The sequence below is a fragment of the Triturus cristatus genome, chromosome 7 (genome assembly GCF_964204655.1).
Source record: "Triturus cristatus chromosome 7, aTriCri1.1, whole genome shotgun sequence".
Classification (NCBI taxonomy): domain Eukaryota; kingdom Metazoa; phylum Chordata; class Amphibia; order Caudata; family Salamandridae; genus Triturus; species Triturus cristatus.
The window spans coordinates 1024706158-1024730622 of NC_140590.1; the positions used below are offsets into that span (position 1 = coordinate 1024706158).

At 38.4% G+C, this 24465-nt stretch overlaps 1 protein-coding gene across 1 annotated transcript; it reads right to left on the minus strand.

Annotated features, from left to right (window-relative positions):
- Positions 1 to 7853: 7853 nt before the first annotated feature.
- LOC146811048 (uncharacterized) lies at positions 7854 to 18880 on the minus strand. Its single transcript, XM_085615031.1, has 4 exons — positions 18751 to 18880; positions 10340 to 10777; positions 9169 to 9384; positions 7854 to 8117 (listed from the first exon to the last, which is right to left on the minus strand). The coding sequence occupies exons 2-4, from the start codon at positions 10775 to 10777 to the stop codon at positions 7854 to 7856; spliced, it is 918 nt and encodes a 305-aa protein (XP_085471157.1). The 5' UTR covers positions 18751 to 18880.
- Positions 18881 to 24465: the final 5585 nt, after the last annotated feature.

Genomic DNA, 24465 nt, shown 5'->3' on the forward strand with positions numbered 1-24465 from the left:
CCAAACCAGGAAGTCATTCCACCTCGGTCAGGGTGGAAAGTGGCTCAAAATCATTGGCAAGATTAAGCCCAAGGGCAGCACCGCATTTGTTTGAGCAGCAGAGCGACACTGCGCATGAGCCAAGTTGTTATAGAAATAATAAAGGGGCAAAAGCTGGATCAAGTTGGATTTGATCCAATTCTTAGTAACCTGGGATACGTGGCACCCCTGGGCCTAGGCTACCTCAAGTTCACAACAATACAGTCCCCATCAAAACATTTAGATCGAGAGCCCACCCACCCAATTCTTTGCACCATTAAATTTCCACTTGCAAAACAGGCAGGTAAGTTCGTTTTGGAGCTTAACCGGTGAGTGACCTTGTTTTTCAATTCAGCAGACATGGGAACATCCGCCAAGACAGTCACATATGGGCTTGATGCCGATGGCAGATGTAGTGTCAGGTACTCTTCCCGGCGTGGTTGCACCCTTGTCATAACTCCCAGTGGCTGAATGCTTCCCAGTGGTGCAGTATTTCTAGGCTTTCCTGTTTATAGTTTCTATTTTTGGTAAATTCTGGTGGGGTTTTTTCAGTTTTTTCAATACTTTAAAAAACAGTGGTTATCAGTGGTTACACATTTCCACGTCATTAAAAACAACAGAAACAGTGTTTTTCCGGTGTTTATGGAATTTTAATTTAATTTTATTTATTACCTGCTTTCTGCACTGAAAGTGAATGTGTATAGATAGCGTGTGCATAGGGTATATGAGGTCCAGAATAAATTTTTACTGCATCAGAATGGACTACAAAGTCAATAGCATTCTTCATTAACTCTGAATATTGTAAAGATGCTTTCAGCATACCAGCTAGAAAGTGACAAGGATCTCTTACAGGGAGGCAGTTCAGCTCAGTTATCGATTTTGACAGACCATCATACAACTTTTTCACTTACGTAGCTGAATTACTGCAAATACAAACAATATCACTCCAATCTTCTTTGAACTTGGTAGGACCTTTTTTCAACATTCCAAGTGACACTGCGTTCCATTTTTGCCAAACGTCTGGTGTCATGTTTTCACCACTATCTCAGATGCTTGGTGACAACATTCTTTTCACATATACCTGTCACTACATCTTGCATTGAATGTTTAAGGCCTGGGGTGTTTGCTAATTCACTTGCAATCAATACTGACTCACTAGAAAAGGGGGCTGATGTATCAAAGGATTTCACCCATTCTCCCCCTGGGTAAATGTGATGGTACATATCAGGAAAGATTCTTATGAAACCAGCCATTTTACCTATCAGTGAAATTGAAAGTATGCAAAATACCAAATATGATTTTGATATTTCCCGATTCTCTACAGTTTACAAAATAACTAAATAAGACCTAAAATATGCTTCTAAACACTGCATCTTTAGACCACAAAACCGAAGAAAGTAGAAGGAAGAAGAGACAATGTTTTAGTGACATTCCTAAATAACAAAACTCAAGCAGAATAATGTTAGCCAAGTCTTTCTTGATGCTACCTTGTATAACAAAGTAACATTGTATTGCTCCCTTCAGGAAGAAATAAAAATGTCTCTTTCACTCATCTTTTCCTTTCTTTGAATGACACATAGTTTGTGGTTGCAAAGGTTTTTTTTCAGTGTTTATATGTTTACACCGGTGATGGCTATTTTTCTTTCGGTGGGGTTTTATCAGTTATTATAGGTTTAAACCTAAAACCAGATAGCCTAAGTATTTCCATTCCTTCCAGAGCTATCCTCAACTGCTGTGGACTGGCCAAGAGAACAAATGGCAGAGTTACGGCCACCACCAGAGGGTGCAATAGGGTGGCTGGTAGTTGAAATAGGTGTTGGGGGTAAAGCGCTGAGTTGGTTAATCAACTTCCTTACAAACAGGACCCAAACAGTTACTCTTGGTTCCTATCGTTCTCAAACCACCTACATCAACAAGGGGGTTCCACAGGGCTCTTGTTTGAGCCCCACTTTATTCAACATCTATGTGACCCCCTTGGCAGAACACCTCAGAAGGCTTGGATTCCTCCCCATATCCTATGCAGATGACACGCAACTTTTGCTGTCATTTGATAAATCAAATCCACATACTCAAGATACCTTCTCAGAGGGAATGAAGGGTATTGCGCACTGGATGAGGGAGAACTTCCTTCAATTAAATACTGATAACTCGGAAATAATGCTGTTTGGAGAGGCCAAACTAATATGGTCCCCTAGTTGGTGGCCAGAGGAGCTAGGCTCTGCTCCATCCCCCAAAGATATAGTAAAAGATCTAGGAGTGCGTATTGATCAGGACCTAACTCTGGAAGATCATGTAAACACTACAGCCGGTACCTGCTTTCACACTCTTCGCATTTTGAGAAGGGTTTGTCCCTTTCTTCCTCTAACTACTCGTAAAACTCTTGTTCAATCGTTGATTATCAGTAGATTGGATTACTGCAATGCTCTATTGATTGCAGCCAAAGAAAAATCCTTAAATAAACTACAGGTTGTTCAGAACGCTGCAGCACGTTTGGTCAACAATGCACTTCCCAGGACCCCTTCAGCTCCTCTGCTCCATGACCTTCACTGGCTCCCTATTAGAAAGAGAATCAGGTTTAAAATCTGTTGTATGGTCTTTAAATCTTTACACAACTTAGGCCCTGGCTACCTGACTCATAAATTAGTCAGATATTCTCCTACCAGAATGTTAAGATCAAGCCATCTCGCATATTTATGCACTCCCCGTATCAAACTGGCGCGGATGGGAGGGAAGTAATTCTCTCACCTTGCCCCACGATACTGGAATCTCCTCCCGCTACAACTACGTCAGTGCACCAACTTTCTAGTCTTCAGGAAACTGCTGAAAACAGAGCTTTTTTAATTTTACTCGCTTGGTGGTCAATGGCTGTCTCAGCGCAGAGAAACCCCGTATGGGGTGATTCAGGCGCTATATAAAACCCAAAAATAAAAAATAAATAAATAAGAGTTATTTCTTTGCTTCGTTTGCCCAGGGACAACACTCTCACCAAGCCTTGTTCAATTACAATCCATGATTCTAGACAAGGTAATTTCATTGGTTGCCAGCCTCAAAATGATGGGATCTAACTTAGCACTCAGGATGGCAACAAACTTTGCCTTATGTAAATTAACCAGATGGCCCCTTGAGCTCATGTCCACGCGAGATAGGTTCTCAGTTTGGGAGTCAGAGTTAATCTGAGTAGGTTTCAATTTAGTAATGACGGTCTTCCTCCTATGTTTGCTCCCTGGGCTAGAGCTCTAGAGTAGGCCCCTGTGCTGATTCAGACACAAATATGTTTAATGGGGCCAGTGTGATCAAAGCGCAGGTGCTCGACTGTGAGGAAGGGTCATTTGACGGAGAAGCGCTCACAAGTTCGAGCTGTGGCTTGCATTTCCTGGAGATGATATGGTCAAACTCATTCGGTGCAATAGGGGACCTTCTTCCGCCAGAGAGAGCTGACACTCAGTTAGCTCAATCTCCTTTGAAACACCTGTTACTTGCACGAGCCAAACATCCATTGATGGTGGAGATTCGCTGGGGTGCAGGGTGAGAGGATACTGGTTTATTGGGATCAGTAAGTTTATCTTTTCTCCATCCTCAACAATAAATGACAACTATGCTGGGAGACAAATAAAGATTCATCAAATAAAAGTTAGAGTGCCTGCTACAATACAGAAGAGAAGCCAAAGGCGGGCGACCTGACTGCTGTCGGTCGATGATGGGCAAAGACGGGCCGTTTTGGCCGGTCTACACCCTGGCATGCGCTCGGGCGCATCCCTCGTGCAACCCGCGTTCACAAGAGCACACCTCACTTAAAAGCGCCCTCCAGCAAGCCCCTCCTACTCTGGCTCCAGGTGACTTCTGTTGGTTGTAGTCGCCCCGGCCTTAGCAGGCAAACGGCAAAGCAATGAGGAAAGATTCCTGTAAGTGCCCCCCCGGCCACGGGAGCATGCCATGTTTAAAAGCACCCTCCCGCAAGCCCCGTCTCCTTGGTCTCCAAGCAACTCCTGGGGGTTGCAGTCCCCCATTAGCAGGCAAGCTGCACAACATAGGGCCTTATTTATGAAGGCCTTTGCGCCGCCGGTGCGCCAGTTTTAAAATGGGAAAAAGTATACGGCCCGACGTATCCTCCAAGTGCTAATTAGTCCATGGTTTTGAATAATTTGAATACTAACTAATCATACTATATTTAATACTTTTTGTTTAATTAATAAATGCATAGCCTTCTTATATTTTAAAATAATATGCAATATATTATCTTTTCTGTTATTAATTTAATTTGTGGTTGTTGATATTTTGGGATAATAGGGTGGGAAGGATTTTAAATCCAAATTTAATTTGCTTTAATAGGCATAATTTTTAATATGGTTTTATGTATAATTTTATATGCTCATTTTGTTCTTAGTTGTTATTCTATTATATAAATTACAAATGACAATTGGTTTGCTTTGGAAGTAGCACAGTTTATAGTAAAAATGGGAGGGATTGCGGAATTAAACATATTGCCTTAGCGTATCTGTAATAAAGGAAGTCATTTTCCTGCTTGTTGCTTCCAAGTTGTACTCACCTCTGACCTGTAAAGGCTAATTCTCATGGCTGCCATCTTTAACGTGACATTCTTGCTATTTGCTCAGCTCTGAAAGTTTACAATTTTGTATCAGTTAGAAGGGGGACTTTCTACTGTACCACGGTTTCTGTTTCTGCACATGCACATCTCTTTTGATTCCTTTCCGTCACATAAACTCCAATGAAGCCCAGTGTATGAAAACATATACATTTAAGTTCTGTATTTCTGAGCTTCATTTTACACTCACGTGTGCCCGTGGATCACTATGTCACCTGGTTCGGTGATGCGCAGATCAAAAGACTGTTACAAGTACATCAACTTGATAGTGCCGTGCACTGTTCACTGGGGACTAATACCCAACTCTCATGTGAGACAAATAATCAAAACATTAAACACATTAAACCATTATTTTAACTCTGCTTCCAATTTATATGTCCATTATTAAATCATGATAAAATAACATAATCCAACATACGATATGTAAGTTTTCCAACAAATGTGTGTGAATATATACACAATTGTAATCTCAATCGTATGACTGTACATAAATCAGTACATTGACACAAAGTAAACATTTGTTCATATGAGCCCGATGCATTTCGGGACGAAGAAGTCCCTTCGTCAGGGGCCAATCTAAAACAAGCATTTACAATGCAATGGTCTCGGCATTGGTAAAGTTAGAGCTATTGGCATTGCTCATGACATTATTTTTGTTTATGTTTTTGTTTTTAAAACATTTAAAGAAACGGCATTGTCATGAGCAATGCCAATAGCTCTAACTTTAACAATGCCGAGACCGTTGCATTGTAAATGCTTGTTAACTCAAGAAGCCTGACACTAGGCACCCGTAGCTTTTCTACCCAATCGTTGTGGCCTACTGCGAGGGATTAAGTCCACGTCCCACATCCAAAACTTGCTAATTGTACTGCTAAAAAAAAAAAGCAGCTCCCCCTGGGGAGTGGGATGGGAGGAGGTGCATCGCATGCTGTGACTACTTGCTGGACCATTGATATTCTGCACATAAAAAATGATCCGGGTTGACTATGGCTTTCTCCATTACAATCGCCTAAACTGCAGCAGCCTTTCCTGTTGAGCGCCAGCAATAGAGTCAGACTAGGGATGTGGTGGACTTGCTTTTCCCGTTGGAATGGCCGTGGGTGGCCAGAATATTCCTTGGGTGGGCTTGGCCCACCTCGCCCACCCTCTAGAACCGGGCTCGCTTGCAGCCTCGAACCTTCCAACAGGCACTGGAAGCAGTGAGGCCTGGCCAAGCAAAGACCCACTCTAACTGCCGGGTTGACAACACACACAGCTAAAATCATCCGCAACCGATGCACACTCCGCTATGATGTTTAACGTCTACCATCCTGTGAAAGACGGCTCGCTCAGTACTCAGTCTGTTGATATACCTAAGACGCACGTGCAGACTCCACAGCCAATGAACGCTTCAGAATTTTGTGCAGCACTTCAGGATTGGCAGGGGTGTCGCATTACGGGCTTCCCCTCCCCTCACAGATGATTTACTGAATATGTTTAGCTATGGGATTGGCTGTCATGCAACCCGGAAGTACTGTCATTCCTGACGAATATCTTCCGTTCAAAGAAGGAGCAGTGTAGCAGGGAACGGACTTTAAACTGCATTTACGGGTGGTCCGTGTAATTAACGGGCGATTGGTCACCTTTATGGCGAACCCGCGCGAATTCCCCACGCAGGTAATTGCACGAATCGATGCTTAAAACAATGTTATTCTCCTTAGGGGTAATAGTAGTAGGGTTCATCCACTTAATGTGTAACTAATCCGGTCTGCAGACACATGGGGTTTCCAAATCTGTCTTGTTTATGCACCACGGGAGAGAGCTTCACCTTACCGCAGGAAGCTGGAAAAGATGCGCTTCCTTTTCGTTTCACATTCCCCAGAATGTCCAAAGATTGACGGCCCATCCGGAACACTTTCATCGCACCAGAAGCAGACCGGGGCCTCCGCGTGGGTCACCCGGGAGGCACCGAGATAAACCCCCCTCCTGCTCTTTTCAGAAACCTAAGTCCATGAAATACCTCGGAATGAGAGATGCGCCGGAGGTATGTCGGAATGCTTTTCTGCGAATGTCTTTGTGCTGCGGGTATATCGGGAACGGAGCGCGCCTGCTTTAATTCCCTGTTAACGCCCTGCTGTTTTAGAGCGGAGCGGAGACTCCGGGTTACGGAATGAGCACGGACGCTGCCCATGACGCGGGTCCGTCACCTCAGCGGCCAAGCACAGAGCTCCTGCCGTACAGTAGGAGATCAGGTGAGGGAGCAACGCCGGGACACCACCGCCTTTCTCCGAGGCACAGCGAAAATGCCTCGGAGAAAGGGAGCCTCATTTTCGGATTTGGGGGCGTGTTTTGCTGTTGTCTCCTCCCTGAGACTTCTCGCAAAAAACACGCCCCCCGATCCGAAAAAGACGGGGCTTCAACGGAGTGACTGGACCTCTTCTCCAGTGGCTGGCCAGCATTTAAGAGGCCAGCCAATGGAGAACAGGAGCGAAGAGGGGCGGGTGCAAGCCCCTCTTCTCAATGACATTAAATCTCCAGACTTCCGGTCTGCCGACCGGATGGTCATTTACAATGCAATGGTCTCGGCATTAGTAAAGTTAGAGCTATTGGCATTGTTTATGACATTGTTTTTGGGTAAGTTTTTGTTGTTAAAACATTTAAACAAAAGGTATTGTTATTTCCAATGTTAATACCTTAATAAGTCTTAAATGCAACATTTATTGCCTTTGTACTTACAGACAGAGTTAGCTACACATATATTGAGTTAGCTATTGATACAGTAAATACTAATGTTTTTTTTGTACTGTTTTCTAAAGATAAGCAAACCATAATGTCATTAGCAATTCGAATAGCTGTAACTTTAACAATAGTAGTATTGTTGGGTGACCTACTGTTTAGATAGTGTACTATTAGTTGTGAAGAGAAAGGTTTGAATAGGACGTTCTATATTCTAAATGGAGGAGTAATTATCCTTATCCAAGTGCATTAAGTAATATTTAGAAATTATATATATTTTTTTTTTAGTAATACTAGTACCCAATTCTTGCCAAATGTATACATAAGTCATTGTGTAATTATTTATCCGAATGGCGCATATAAATACATGCAAGTACATATCAAACATTATTTCGTAGAAAAAATAAACAGTAAGTCAAATGTGATTTAAGATTTTTATTAACTAAAATATTTATTTTGTATGTATCCATTTCATTCAAAGTTACAAAAGTAGTTATCTTTTTGCATATTGCATAATTTAATCTTCGTCAAGAATTTCGACAATGTGTTCATTTTGAAATATTATATTTAGTGTTTTCGGTAGGTGTGGCATAAGAGCCTCTGAAAAGTCCTCAATATCTGCTGGAATTTGTAGGTGGTCCATTAAAAGCGCATTGCTTATTTGTACCGATTTTAAATGTTCATTATCTTGAATTTGTATGGTAATGGTGCTTTTTTCCTGAGTTGTATTTTCGAGTCCATATATAGTTATCTGCAGTTGTTCTTGGGGTGGCTCAATTTTCTGCAAATAGAAAAAAACATCAGTTATAAAACCCATTTTTTACTGTCTATTTTTTTTCTTTCTATATTTTAACGTGCTTTTCAGAGAAATAAAAAATTTCTTTAGATGCTGAAGGAATTTCTCCAAGATTTTTCTGTGAATTGCATTTGTTCTGCGCGGTTCAGAGAATGTGAAAAATGTAGTTGAAGGCAAAGACCCAAAGTGCGTACTTATGTGTTCTTACCTATGGAATTTATGAAGGCGGTGTTGTATTTTTTTTGATGCAGAGTGTTTCTAAATGTAATGCAAGATGATGTAAAGGTGTCAGATATTTATAGAAATGTATGTTTATATGGCACATTTTGTGAAAAATTTGCAATAGAATTCGAATATGCACAGGAAAGTAGTGAGAGAGTGCAAATAAACTCCAAGTTAAGTAATAGGTAATGTAAAATCGAAAAGTGCATTTAAGGCAGTTTTTTATTAGTATGTATTCCAAAAAGGTAAATATAGACATAGATAGAGAGTTGGATGTTGCTTTGCTTGAGATGTAGTAATGTATGATTCTGGTGCTATTCTAATAGTAAGTTAGTGCTATATATAAAGTAAGATATTTTATGTTTCCATGTGTTTGTAGGTAAGGTGTAGATATGGACAAAAATAGTTTATATGACATGGTTATGGACTAGCATTTTAAAATGTGTGCAAAATTATTATAATGAAAGGTGTAGTATGATTTGCAATGTATTGACCTACATGTTTTGAAGTTTGTCGTTAGGTGTTGAGCTGTAGGAAAGGTAAACAGAAAAGTTGTTTGTGATATTTCGAGAGTGTTTTGTATGAATGTATATGCATGTATTTAAAGGCGATATAGTATTTTGGTGTTTCATCTATGTGTATGAGATTTATGTGTAGAATTCCAAATTGTATGCTGAAAAAAGAGCAACTGATGTTACTACGTGTGATATAAAAATGGTGAATTTAATGAGTCTTCTGTTCTAGATGTGTAAGTAATTTCTTTGCAAAGAATACATTTTTTGTTTTTCGCATTGTCTTTTTACTTTGTACTTACTTGCAATTGTGTATTCCGAGTAGAATTTAATATTTTTTCGTTGTTAAATTCATGCACTGTCAGATGGGTTATTTTTATGTAGCTCCCAAGTTCGATGGGAAAGTCCGCTGCGTCCCTCCACAGTGTTATTTTCACTGAGTCTGTTGCATCGTTTACTGTTATTGATTTTAGTTTTGTTTCTTGTCCTCCAATGAATACAGTTTTGGTTTCTTCCTCCTGTCAAATTTGATAAACAATCATTGTTATTGGTTCTTGCATAGATAGTATACACTTGTGCTGTATCTTTGTTTATTGGAGAGAACATGCGAGTGAAAAGTTTGTTGATTGTTGTGGTGTATTAGTTGTGTAATAGTGTGTGCTACAGTGTGTATGTTAGAGAGTGTGCGTTAGAGACTTTTGTATGGAAGTATATATATGATATAATTTGTAGGAGAGTGCACATAAAAGAGTAGATGATGATATTTTGTATAGCTATCATTTTTACAAGTGTTTGAAATAAATAGTAAAAATACTTTACATGTTTGAAACTTGTGGGACTGTTCCATGTAATCAACACTTTACAGTGCATTTAGTGTCCGATGTGTATTTTTACAGATGTTAATGTTTTTTTTCGTAAATTATATTAGTTAAATATAATTTAGATTGTAAAATGAGCGAGTAGAGTTGCTAGGATATTGTATGTGTTGTGCAGTAAGTATAGTGCTATTAGCAGCAATGTTGTGTATTCTATTTGAGTTTCTACATCGATTAGTCCTAAATATATCCTTTAGATGTTATTTCTCTATAAAAAATTGTTGTATGCTTGTAGTAGATTGTACTACAGAGTATTGGCAAAGTTTAAGTAGCAATGAATGAGATGGAGAGTGTCCGTTTTTAACTATATGTAACCTTGTGGTGTGTGTAAAAGGAGTAAGCAACAGCTATTACTTGAAATGTTTGTAGATAGTATGTGTGTTGGAGTGAGTGTTGTATATAGTTTATAGTAAAGTGTGCTGCTAATAGTGTGTGTTTTAAAGAGTTGCAGTTACTAAATGGGTTTTGAATGTATGGTATAGTGGTTTGAAGAGTGTGATTACAAAGTGTGTGTGGCAGATAGTGTTGCTGATAGTATGTAAGTTTACAGACTACTACATGCAATAGTTAAGCACCTTAATTTTTTTATGATACGTACCTCTGATATTGTCCCTAATATGCTCATCAATGTCCGTAAATTAGCTTTTCTTATAGTTTTTATTGGAGAAACTGGGGGTGCAGGCGGCTGTAGCAAATATACTGCTTCTTGGGTTATTGTTTCCGGGAGCGTTAATGGTGGCATTCTCGAAATCTTTGTTTGTTTCGTTAAGATGATGACATTGTTCTTGTTTATAAAATTCCGAATTATAATTCCATTTCCTTCTTTTGTTAGCTTGAAAAAATCATCATTGTAGCAAGTTCCTTTAATGGACCCACTTTCATCAGCAAGAGCAATGTGGAATAAAATCTTATTTTCTTGCTTAGCGTTTTTGTAGTGTGTTTTTGCAGAGCATTTGACTATGTTTGCTCGTATTGCTTTTTGATACGGTTTGCTTTCCTCGTGTTTGGTTTCCTTAATTTCTTGTATAGAAATCATCTGCAACGAGACAAATAATGTAAGTAGACCTTCTGAATCTAGCATGTAAAGAAAGGAAATTCCTAAAGCAAAATAACATACAAATTGATAATTTCAGCTTATTAAATAGCTACCCATAATGCTTTGTGATCGCTATAGTAGGACTCTAGTATACCAAAGTGAGTTATCTCTTCATTAACATATATATGGTCTAAGGTTGAATTGTAGTCTGTTGTGTAGTTTTGTATTTTTTGGTGACATTGAAATTGGTTTTGCATGTATTCTAAAAGTAGTGTTGCATTATGTGATACTTGTGCTAAATCTATGTTGAAGTCGCCCATTATTATATATTTGTAGTTTGGGTAAAAGCTCAATACGCTAGTTAACACTTGAAAAAGTTTTTGTAGTTGTACATGTGGTGGTTTGTATATTATCACAAATAAGTACTCACAATTCTTTATAAATAAAGTGAAATGTAAAATGTCAATTTCGTGCTGTGTTTCATAAATTGGCAAAAGGCAAATATTTTTCTTGTAATAAACAGCAATCCCATGCTTGGTATTTTGATTATGGAATTTATCAAATAGCATCAGATGATAGTGGTCAATATATAATGAATGACTGTTCCCTTCCCTAGTTGTGTTTATTTCATTGAGACATATAATATCTGCCTTCATGATATTTGTGTCGGCTTGTATAGCTTTGTGATTTTTTTGTAGTGAACGTATGTTGTGTACAATAACATTAAAGTTTAGCAGATAATTACATAATTGTGGTACTGATATTTCTAATAGCATATCTGTCCTTAAGCGGGCCATTTCTTCATGAACCTTTGGGTGGACAACTATTTTGTCCTGCTGAAAGTTTTTAATATATATGTTTTCTAATGATTTTGCTCTGCTTAAAGCAACATAATGCAAATGGTGTATTTTACTATTGTTAAAATGGATGTAAAGTGGTTCAATAGTTTCTCCTTGTGTTCTATGTATAGTACGTGCAGATGATTGGCGTAGTGGGAATTGCTTGCGTATTATTGTTATAAATTTTTGTGTAAATTGAAAATGTCTAGAGATAACATGAATTGGTGTCCAATGAGGTGAAATGTTACTGTGATATATGTGCCTATTTTCCTGTCTTGTTAATTTGCCAACATTTTCTTTATCAAAAAGAATCCATATCACATTTGGAATGCTATTGATAGTTTCTACTAATTCAACTATACCTGTTGCACCATTTGTTAAGCCATCGTTAACATTGATATTGCATGTTAGATCGTATCGTACTTTTAATGCAATATGCAATATAAATGGCAGGCCCATGGTCTTAGTTGCATCTGCAGGTAATTGCATTAGTATTTTTTTTTTTACAATTTCGCTTAGGTCAGATGCAACTGTATCTATTGCGGTTGATGTGTATACAGGGTATTTTGTTATATGTTGTAACAAAACTTCATTATTAATATTATTAACCTCTTTGTTTGTTGCCATTATATAAGGGATGGTTTTGGTAATGTTTTGGGGTGGGTCTTGCTCGCGTGTTTGTATCTGTATAATATCGTCATTAGTTTGTTTTCCTTCTCTTAATCTATTTAGTAATTGAGCAAATGGTAAGTCGTTTAGCTGTCTCATAATTTTTGTTAATTCAAACAACTTAAAGTGTGTTTGCCATAAATTTGTACTTACTGGTCTGTATGAATGCCTAGAATTTTCAAATATGTATGTGTCAAATACTGGTTTTAACTGATAAAAATCTCCAATAGCTAATATGGATATCCCACCAAAAGGGAGTTTGGACATTTTAATTTCTTGTAACCTGTTATGTATAAAATTGAAAAGATTTGCCCCTACCATTGATATTTCATCAATTATCAGCAATTTAAGATGCAATAATTCATTTTGAAGTGCACTCCTGTTCTCATGAGTGAGTGGTTTATGAGATAGCGATTGCGAAACTGGTATTTTGAATGTACTATGTAGCGTTTTACCATGGATGTTATGTGCTGCTTTGCCTGTTGGAGCTGTAAGCAATACATAAATGTTATCAGGATTTTCCCCTGCTTTGGTATTGTAATAGCGTAGTAATGTTTGGTAAAGGGCTGTTATAAGGAAGCTTTTCCCTACTCCTGCACCACCTGTGCAAAACGTATAGCAAGGTGTTTCTTTGGTTTTTATCCAATGCAAGTGATGGTATATAAAGTTAAGTTGCTCATCTGTAAGATTTTGCATCAAACTGTGATATTGGTCATCTGGCATTATATTATTGGTTAAAAGTTCATCATTACTTGTACTTCTAATGCCTAAATCAAATGATAAGTCATATAATAGTGGTTCATTTGTTTGAACTTCAGGACAAATGTTTTCGTCAGTTTCTATATCCATTGGAGGTATAAGTAATGCGTCCAATGTACAGTCTCCATTGGCATTAGGTGTTAAAGGGGTATTATGCCTATTATACTTAGTATGATTAGCGTCAACTATATTTTGAAGTTCTAGGTATTTTTCATAATATGTTTCCTTATTACCAATAATTTGATTTTCTACTCTCCAGGGATAATAAAGCATTAGCAATTCTCTGTAATAATTTTCAGGGTCATTTTTTTTATTAAACCTGCAATACCGAATTATTTTTTGTTTTTGCCGCTTTGTATAATCTGTTTCTGCAGTTTTATTTGGTATATTAATTTCAAGTTCTTCCTCATCCGAGCTATAAAAGTTGTTTTCGGTGAGGAAATTATCATGGTCTGTTGCATTTTTCTGCTTTCTATTTTTATGATTTCCATGATACATAGATGCATAGTCAGCTAATGTACACGTTTCCAAATCTGTAGGACGTTTGCTGTACTTTACTATTACATTATCATATTGTATTTGATTGGATGTATCAGGTAACAAATTTATAGTCTCAATGTCTTTTAATAAGTAGGTACGCTTTTCTGGAGGGCTTGTATTAATGAAAACATACGATCTAGAACTTTTGCGTAAAGGAATTTGAAGTATAAGATAGGCTGCTTCTTGCGCGCTTATTTCTGTACAGTTTAGGAATTTGTTACCTATATGCTTAAGCTGCTCTTTTATGCTTGGATTGTGATAAACTTCTTTTGCTGCTTGTGCAATCAACTTGCTCATTCCACGCTGTGATTTACTAATATATGATACTATATATACGGCACATGCATATGCGTCTAAGATGTATTGTATATCAATGTTTGCTTGCCATGCTTGTAAAATTGTCGTATTGTAGTTATTAATAAAGCATTCAGCTGGTGTTCTTTTTAGGAAAATTGTATTTTTTTCTATAATGCAGCGTATACATCTAACATATTGACTTAGATCTAGTTTCATTGTATCTAAAAACTGTTCAAAGGAATAATGTGAGAACTCTTGCGTGTTCATAGTTAGGTGGATTAGTTCGATTTTCTGTAAGAGCTCTTGATCAGTTTTGTCTAGTGGTAATGGTTCCAGTATAAAAGTTTCTGGCATTGGATATTTTGGGTACTGGTATTTGCATGTTCTTTTATGTTTAATACGACAATTTTTGGTATGTCCATGCTTTTGTAGTGGCAATAAAGGCTCGATATTTGTATCTTGTTGTTTTGCACAGGTTATATATTTATCTATAAAAGCTGTAACAGTAGTAACTTCTGAAGTTTCATACTGTGGAGCTCTTTCAATCCATATTATAGCATGTATATGTGGTGATCCTCTTTGTTGAAATTCTACTCTATAAATGTAATCTATCACCTTGCCAATTGGGTTACTTTTATGCAGTAATATACAATTAAAGAATTTTCTAACTTGAAAGTCAAAATGTCGGGCACAAGTAATGGGATTTCTCTGTATTAATTTGCATTTTTCCTCCCATGACATTTTTTTGAATTCTTCTTCTGTACATTCTTTTTTTTTCTCAGTGCGTAATAGTATGTTGATTAAATGATACCATTTAGTTTCTGCTGCTGATAATGTTAAAAAAAATGTTGGTATCCCTAATTGTCTTATCATAGCAAATAAGTCTTTTTTGCATTGCTCCCAATATGGTGGTGAGCCACGTATTGTTTTTAGTATTTTATATCCCTCATTAAATTGGAAAATGCTATCTAATTTTTGTTTGATGTCTTTTGCTGTAATAATGTTACCATTGGTAAAATATTTTCTAAGTGAGATGTATATTTTGCTCTGTATTTGCTTAATATGCAACTTTTTCAATTTGAAGAAAACATTTGTCATGGACTTTGCTACTCTTAAATCATAACTTCTTAATTCCCATTGACATATTGTACTGTAATGTATTGGTACATGCCTTTCTTTGTTTGTTGGCCTTCGCTTCCCACAAAAAATAGTGGGGAAAGCTAAATATTCAGAATCTTTGTCTTCATATAGACCCCTTGGTGTGTTATATTCTGCAGGTGCCAAGTTAATAATGTTAATGCTTTCTGTAGTTATAGTTTCATTAGTTAGCATAGTATCTAAATTCCCAGCTGCAATGTTGTCTGATGAATCTGATGTATTGTTTGCATCAGAAGTGTCATTACAAGGTGGCATATTCTCTGGTGTATATTCCCAATCTTTATTAACAGTGACTCCATATTCTTGGAACATACTGCTAGTAGTTGCTAAATATAGAGCTGCACGCTTTACTTTGTTTGGCCTTACATTTTCGAAATGGGTATAGGATTTATAGCTTAATTTGCGTTTTAATTTTATTGGAATCGTCATGTTATCATTAATTTGTCTTGGTAAAACAGTTACAGTTGTCATAACATCGGCAGGAACGTTAACTACTGCACCTGAGAGAGATTTTTGGAAGCCTTGCGGCAGCGTTCTGATTTGTAAAAAAGGTATTCTTGGCGATACTAATCTCTCTTCTAAATTATGCAAGTGTAATTCAGGTGGGATATCAGGAAATGTCATCCCATTATAGAAAGAACATGGTGGTATTTTGTCCTTGGCAATATAGTTGTAACATGTCCGGCATATATCTTCTGTTTGATATTGACTAATGTTACATTCTATGAATTTAGCCCTTTTTTTTAACTTGTGCGTTGTTTGCAAACTTTGTTTATGCCACAACTGATTGCAAATAGTGCAAGCATACTCTGGGCCATATTTAATTTGTGCATGGAAAGTACTAATTGTGGCATTTGTCAAAGATGTTATATTTGTGGCATTAAGTGTATTTTCTGTTTCTTGTTCATGCAATCTTTTTCTGTTACAGTTATTTGGTTGTACTTCTATTGCATTTGGTTCATTGTGAATCCCAGCATTATGTGTAAATGTGTTTGTTTTTGGATTGGGATTGTTAATAGCTATGATAGATTCAATATGACTTGTGGTTGTGGAATTCTCTGTATGCATTTGCCTATCGCTGTTGAGTGTTTCTGTAATTGTATTTTCTAGTTGTAACTCTATAGGTGTGATATGTATAGAGGCATGTAGAGTTAACTTAGTAGTATGGATATACATGTCTCTTATAGGTGTAACTTTTTTCTCTCTATGTTTTCTTTGTGTTGTCTCAAGTGACAATTTGCTAATTTTGCGTACTGTAACTGGAGTGAAGTATAAAGTAAAACTTAACGAATGTGGTACTTTGTTCTGGAGAGCCAACGTTCTGATGTAATCAATAACCTGCTCAGGTGATTTGATTTGTAAAGCAATAGAGGTCCCCTTAGCAGGAGGTATTATTTCCTCATTTTGGCTATTTGAATTAAATACAAAGTATGCATGAATCGTTTTGAATATTGAAATAGTGTATGCATTAAAACAAATCAATATACCACTGTTCAAATGCATTGAAGTAAGGGTTCTCAAAAGCCTTGCATTTTGCATTTCTGTTTGCTTTTCCTCCAACGTTATGCTCTTTTTTTGCTTAATTGCATATAACGCCATTGTGCTCTATGTAATTGGGTAAATATTGTGGTTGCATACAATTTTCTTTATTAATTGACTGCATTTCAATATATAGTGCATTTCCAAGTCCCATAATAGATTGCAAGTCTTGACTATCCCAACTATGTGCGGGTTTACAGTAGTTATGTAGAATAGCAAATAGACTATTTTGTATAGATTGTGTACACCTTGATGGTAGTGTCAGATTTGTTTGTGTTTGCTGTTTGTCTGTACTATTTACGACATTTATATGTTGTTGTGTTTGTGGCCAAAAAGTTTGTTCTATGTTGTTCCTGATGTTAATATGCATTTTGGACAATATAGTCTTGGGGTTATTTTTTTGGCTAAGTATTTTGTTACCCTGAGTGTTAGGTTTGTTTGTAGGATGGGAGCTTTGTATATATGCGTTATTATGCAAATCACTTGTTGAGCCTGTGATGTTTTGTGTCTGTATGTTTTTTGTATCACAACTCGTGACTCTTGTGTTGTGTATAAGTGTATTTCTAAGTATATTTGCGTATGTCGGAGTATTATGTGAGTTACTTGCATATTCTGTATCTATGCTAGTGCAGGTAGGTAGCGTCAGTTGTGCAGTTGTTATAGGCACAATGCAATTTTGTGAGGGGGGAATATGCTGATCACTAGCTAATGATGCTGATGGCTGAAGAGTACCTGCCTTTGATCTTTGGAGGCAATCTCTTTCATTTTGTATGCGAGTTCTTAATGTGTGTGTGAATAAATCTGTACATGCTTTAGTAGAATGCACATAAATATGCTTGTGTAATATGGCACTTGCATTTTTCTCTGCTATGAGCATTGCCTTATGTAGTGAATCTTTTTTAATTGGAATTATATCTATTGGAGTTAATTCATATGGTAAGTAATTACTATTGGGTCGCTTTAGACTATATGCCAGATTTGTTATGTACTGTATAAGCCCTTCAAATGATATTTGTATGGTAATACATGTCCCATTTGGGTGAGGCATTCCTGTGGTGTCGCGGCTATGCGAGTCAAATACAAAGTATGAATTTTCACTGTGCATAATAGCTATAACATACATATCCATGCAAAGTAAAACACCGCAATGCAAATTGAGTGCAGCTCTCAATACTGTTTGCATATTTGGCGAAGATGGGTCAAACTGTTTCAGTATATCCCCATAAGAAGGTTGTTTAAGCTTAAGCGAATAGATAGTGTCATTGTGTTGGATATAATTTGGTAAATCATCAGGATGCATAAGCTGTTCTTGATTTATGGAATGCATATCTATATATAAAGCATCCCCTAAGTCCATAATGGCATGTAAATCTTCTACAGTCCATGTATTAGCAGGTTTGTAGCTATTGTGTATGATTGCGAATGTGCTGTTTGGCAAACATTGTTTGCCCCGCGAAGTAGGAGAAAATTTGTTATGCCCTTGATGATAAGCTGCCTGCAGTATTTCCATGATATTAATAGCGACACCAAAATATTGTTCAAATAAACTGCCGGTATTAAACTACCTATTATAGGTTTGTATTGTAGCGTTCTTTGGATGCTGTATTTTAGTGTTGTAAGTTTCTTGTATGGACTATATATCTGTATGCTTCTATACAAGTATAATGCTAACTAGCATATATTAAAATTTATATACACTTTCTAACTTTTCTGAGTAGTTACTATTTATTTGTATAGCTATACAAGGTTCATGCAACTTCCCTTGTGCTGCTAATAACAGTAAGTAATAAATAGATGCTGTTCAGCAAACTAATTTCTGTGAGATAGGTTAGATGTATACTTTATTAAATTTATGCTATATGCATAGGATTCTAAAGTGAATAGAAGTGTTTTCTAAGCATGCATTTGTTGTGTGTTTCTATACGCTTGTAGTGTTTCCACGAATGTTGTGCTTTAAGCAAAGGTCAGTGTTTCTTAAATAGTCTGTGAATGATGTTTACGGATTTGTAAGCACTAGACTTTCTCAACAGCCTATAGGTATCGTTAACAGAGGTTATGCATGCTGAAAACAATGAGTATGTTTCAAAATATATATATATATATTCTAATGATCCCAACTGATTTGTTTTCACCATAGGCTGGTGTATCAACAATAAATTAAGATACTTTCACCTTGATGCCTTGAAAAAGAATGCGCAACTTCTCACAGTTATCTATGGAAGAATAAAAACAAGTATTAATGTTGATTTAGCATAGTAATATACAGTAAGTTGTCAATAGTAACGAAATTAAGTAATTTTTGCATGGCTCATAAAGTTGGTAGATGTAATGGAGGGAAAACACAAGTAGAAATTGTATCCCAAAGAGCAATACAGATGTAATAATATGGAGATGGTTTGTAGTGTAAGGTTTCTGTCGAGTATGGTAGAAAAAGTGTTGTAAAATGTAGCATAGTGTAGACAATGTGTAGCCAAAAAAGTGTACATCGAGAATGTGTAGCAGAATGTGAAGAAAAGAGTAGTAGAGTGTTTTTCTTAGAGTATAATATTTAAATAGTTTCATTAAAAAAGACAAACAGTACGGTACAAAAACAAAGGCAATAAAACTTGTCAGTGCTTCACATAATTCATCCCATGGTAGTCTGCAGCACGGAATTATGCAACATATTGGCGCATGCGCTAAGGTACAGGGGCTAAGGCAGAGGCGCAAAGTAACACGTGTCATGCCACATGTGTGAAGTCACAGAATGTGTGTGCTGTAAAGAGTAGATGGAAGAAATTGTGAATGAGAATGTATGCTAAAGAGTGTGTGGTACAGAATGTGTAATAGAGAATGCATGGTGTAAAAAGCATTGTGGCCAGTGTGTGCTATTACAGTTGAAAACAGGGACAGCAAACTGAAAAACTTTGAGAAAAAGTTGACAGAGCCTCACGTAAGTAACCCCATTGGAGTTTGCAGATTGGTTCTCACCTGCATGCTCACTTTCTCATCATCAGCTATTGTCAACTTAAAGGTTTAAAGTTTTTAAAAAGCTAGGTAAACAAAGAGGAGAGTAAAGAAGAGGCAGTGTGTCATACGTCAAGGAGTAGCGAGAGGAGTAAGAGTAATGTATGTACAGTACAATTTTAAAGGATAGTAGTGAGGATAAAGACAGTAGAGATGTAACCATTAGCTCTGGTGCATGTTGTGAAGATGTACACAAAAATGCGTGCAACAGGTAGTATGGTAAACATTATGTATAATCATAGTGCATGAGAGTGTGCAACAGAGCGCGTGCAATAGAGCGCATGCAACAGCATGCATGCAACAGAGCGCATGGAAAGAAAAGAGGGCGCGTGGAAAGAGGGCGCGTGGAAAGAGGGCGCGTGGAAAGAGGGCGCGTGGAAAGAGGGCGCGGGGAAAGAGGGCGCGGGGAAAGAGGGCGCGGGGAAAGAGGGCGCGGGGAAAGAGGGCGTGGGGAAAGAGGGCGCGGGGAAAGAGGGCGCGGGGAAAGAGGGTGCATAAAGAAATAGTCTATTAATGGTGCAAACACTGAGCTATCTAAAGGATAAACTTTCTTAAAAATTTGACAGTGCCTTACATAAGTAACATCATTGCATTGTGCAGATTGGTTGTCATGTGCATTCTGACTTTCTCATCATTAGTTATTGCCAACAAATAGGCTGGAAGTGTGAAAAATTTGGCGGAAAATAAAGTGAGAATAAAGAAGAGCCAGTATGTAGTATACATGGAGTAGAAAGAGCAGTAAGAGTAGTGTGTGTAGTGTTTGCTTGATAGTAAAGGCTAGGAGGATAATAAAGGTAGTAGAGTTGTAAGCATTAGCTAGGGTGCATGTAGAGGAGATGTGTATTATAATTTGCACAGTAGCTAGTATGTTAAAGTGCATAGCAAAAGACAGCGTGTAGTATTGCATAGAGCGTGTGGCAGAGAGGCTGTGGTAAAGAGCTGGTAGTACAGAGAGTGCCATAGAGGCTGTAAATATAGTGCGTGCTATAGAGTATATGCACCATGTTGTTATATGCGCTAAGTTACACGCGCTAAGTTACCTGCGCTAAGTCACAGTTGCTAAGCCACATGTGTCAAGTTACACAATGAGAGTACTGTAGAGAGTGGCTAAAAGAGTGTGAATGAGAATGTGTGCTAAAGAATGTGTGGTACAGAATGTATAATAGAGAATGCATGGTGTAAAAAGCAGTGTGTGCTATTACAATTAAAAACAGGGTTAGGAAACTGAAAAACTTTGAGAAAAAGTTGACAGAGCCTCACGTAAGTAAGCCCATTGGAGTTTGCAGATTGGTGCTCACCTGCATGCTCACTTTCTCATCATCAGCTATTGTCAACTTAAATGTTCAAAGTTTGAAAAAGCCAGGAAAACAAAGAGGAGAGTAAAGAAGAGGCAGTGTGTCATACGTCAAGGAGTAGCAAGAGGAGTAAGAGTAATGTATGTACAGTACAATTTTAAAGGATAGTAGTGAGGATAAAGAGAGTGGAGATGTAAGCATTAGCTGTGGTGCATGTTGAGAAGATGTACCTAAAAATGTGTGCAACAGGTAGTATGCTAAAGACTATGTAAAATCATAGTGCATGAGAGTGTGTGTGGCAGAGAGCATTTAAGAAGTGCATGCAACAGAGTGTGTGCAAAAGAGTGTGTGCAAAAGAGTGTGTGCAAAAGAGTGTGTGCAACAGAGTGTGTGCAACAGAGCGCGTGCAACAGAGCGCGTGCAACAGAGCGCGTGCAACAGAGCGCGTGCAACAGAGCGCATGCATGCAACAGAGTGCATGGCAAAGGAAAGAGGGCGCGTGGAAAGAGTGTGCGTGGAAAGAGGGCACGTGGAAAGAGGGCGCGTGGAAAGAGGGCGCGTGGAAAGAGGGCGCGTGGAAAGAGGGCGCGTGGAAAGAGGGCGCGGGGAAAGAGGGGGCGGGGAAAGAGGGGCCGGGAAAGAGGGGCCGGGAAAGAGGGGGCGGGGAAAGAGGGGGCGGGGAAAGAGGGGGCGGGGAAAGAGGGAAAGGGAAAGAGGGGGCGGGGAAAGAGGGCACGGGGAAAGAGGAGGCGGGGAAGAGGGGGCGGGGAAGAGGGGGCGGGGAAGAGATTGCGGGAAAGAGGACGCGGGAAAGAGGGCGCGGGAAAAAGGGCGCGAGAAGAGGGCGCGGGGAAAGAGGGGGCGGGGAAGAGGGGGCGGGGAAGAGGGGGCAGGGAAGAGGGTGCATAAAGAAATAGTCTATTAATGGTGAAAACACTGAGCTACGTAAAGGAAAAACTTTCCCAAAAAGTTGACAGTGCCTTACATAAGTAACATCATTGCATTGTGCAGATTGGTTGTCATGTGCATGCTCACTTTCTCAAAATTAGTTATTGCCAACAAATAGGCTGAAAGTGTCAAAAATGTAGGGGAAAATAAAGTGAGAATAAAGAAGAGACAGTATGTAGTATACATGGAGTAGAAAGAGCAGTAAGAGTAGTGTGTGTAGTGTTTGCCTGATAGTAAAGGATAGGAGGATAATAAAGGTAGTAGAGTTATAAGCATTAGCTAGGGTGCATGTAGAGGAGATGTGTATTACAATTTGCACAATAGGTAGTATGTTAAAGTGTATGCCAAAAGACAGCGTGTAGGAAAGTGGGTTGCATAGAGCGTGTGGCAGAGAGGCTGTGGTGAAGAGCTGGTAGTACAGATAGTGCCATAGAGGCTGTAAATATAGTGCGTGCTACAGAGTATATGCACCATGTTGTCATATGCGCTAAGTTACACGCGCTAAGTTACCTGCGCTAAGTCACAGTTGCTAAGCCACATGTGTCAAGTTACACAATGAGAGTACTGTAGAGAGTGGCTAAAAGAGTGTGAATGAGAATGTGTGCTAAAGAGTGTGTTTTGTGGAGTGTGTTTTGGAGAATGCATGGTGTAAAATGCATGCTGTGGTGTGTGCGCAATTTCTGTTGAAAACAGGGTTAGTAAAAGGAAATAATTGTATAAAAAGACAGAGCATCGCGTAAGTAACACCATTGTAGTTTGCACATTGGTTCTCACCTGCATGCTCACTTTCTCATCATCAGCTATTGTCAACGTTTAGGTTTAAAATATGAAAAAGAAACGAAAACAAAGAGGAGAATAAAGAAGAGGCAGTGTGTCTTTTACGTTAAGGAGTAGCGAGAGGAGTAAGAGTAATGTATGTAGTGTTAAATTGTAAAGGATAGTGTTGAGGATAAAGGTCAGTAGTGATGTAAGCATTAGATGTGGTGTATGTTGAGGAGATGTACTTAAAAAGGTGTGCAACAGGTAGTATGGTAAAGAGTATGTAAAAGCATAGTGCATGATAGAGCGTATGGCAGAGAGCATTTAAGAAGTGCATGCAACAGAGTGCGTGCAACAGAGCGCGTGCAATAGAGCGCGTGCAACAGTGTGCGTGCAAAAGAGTGTTTGTAGAGGATTAAAGTATATTATTGCTGGAAAAATTGACATAGGCAAAGTCCAAATCCCCTGGTAGTGTTGAGTGTTTAATGTCAGTAACACTATTGAGGTTTGCCAAATACTTTACTTGTATCTTCACATCTTCATTGTTAAAATTCGGCAGCATATAGCTTGAAAGTTCCCCAAAAAAAGGATTAAAAAGAGGCGCGTCTAACGACCAACAGTAGTCTTAATGTAGGCATTAAGTATGATATATGTAGAGGAGGTGTCTCTAAAAAAGCGCGCTTTAAATTGTATTCTGTAAAATATAGCATGTTAAAGAGTGCATGTTAAAGATTGTATGGTAAACAGTGCAAACGCAAGACTGTTTGTAGAAAACTAAACTATATTGCTATCTAATAAATTCAACTGCTCTAACGTAAAAGTTGCCAGCGCCTCATGTTATTAACACCATTCGAGTTTTCCGATTGTTTTGCATGTGCATGCTTACTTCCCCATCAACAGCTAATGCCAAATGTGGTTTATATTCACATTTTCACGATGTCACACAGGCATTTACATAAACCTACACATACACACTGCTTCATTCAATCGTGAATTTAAGTACTCCATGCAAACTTCCCATTTTGCTAATTTCTTTAAAAGCAATAATACATTATTTGATTGTGCACAGCCATCTATGTATTGTTTTTTTTGGCCCAACTCTTTTCTCTCCCCTTTCCCATAGCAAGCATTTGTTGAGGAAGTTTCCCTCAGCCTGCCCCACGCTCTTCAGAATCATGGGTGTCTTTTTTTGCAACTTTTCTCTTTTGCCCAGCAGGACACATATTTGATGGTGGGCATGTTTCTTCTATTTTATCTTTGGCCTTTTCCGGCTTATGTTTATGGCTGTGAGGCAAATTCTTCCTGAAGCAGTATGGCAAGCAATGTGCTATGTTTTTTGGCTGTTTTGTTGTTTGCTTGCTTTTTATCTAACTTTTTGTTTCTCGAGCTTAAGCGGTGTGGGTCATTCCGGTGCAGCGGCGTGCAGGGAGTGCTTTCCTCGGTAAGTATGGTGCTGTTTGTGGGACTTAGGTAAGGCATATTGTAAGTAATTCATTTTTTTTTTCTGTTTCGTTACAGGTCTTCAGCAGTGAGGGTCGTTCCAGTGCGGCGGCATGCAGGGAGGCTTTTCCTTTGTAAGTATGGTGTTGTTTGCGGGACTTAGGTAAGGCATATTGTATGTTTTGTAACTAACTGTGTATCTTTGTTTGTTTACAGGGCTTCATCGTTCTGGGGTGCTACGGTGGAGATGCCTACATGGAGCACTTTCCCCAAATGTATGGTGCTGTTTGGGCTATGCATCTATTAAAAAAAGCTAGCATTAGCTACGATGTTTAAGAGGTGTGCTACAAATGGTGTGCAGTAAAGTATGTGTATTGAGAGTACGTGTGGAAGAGGGCGCGGGAAAGAGGGCGCGGGGAGGAGGGCGCGGGAAAGAGGG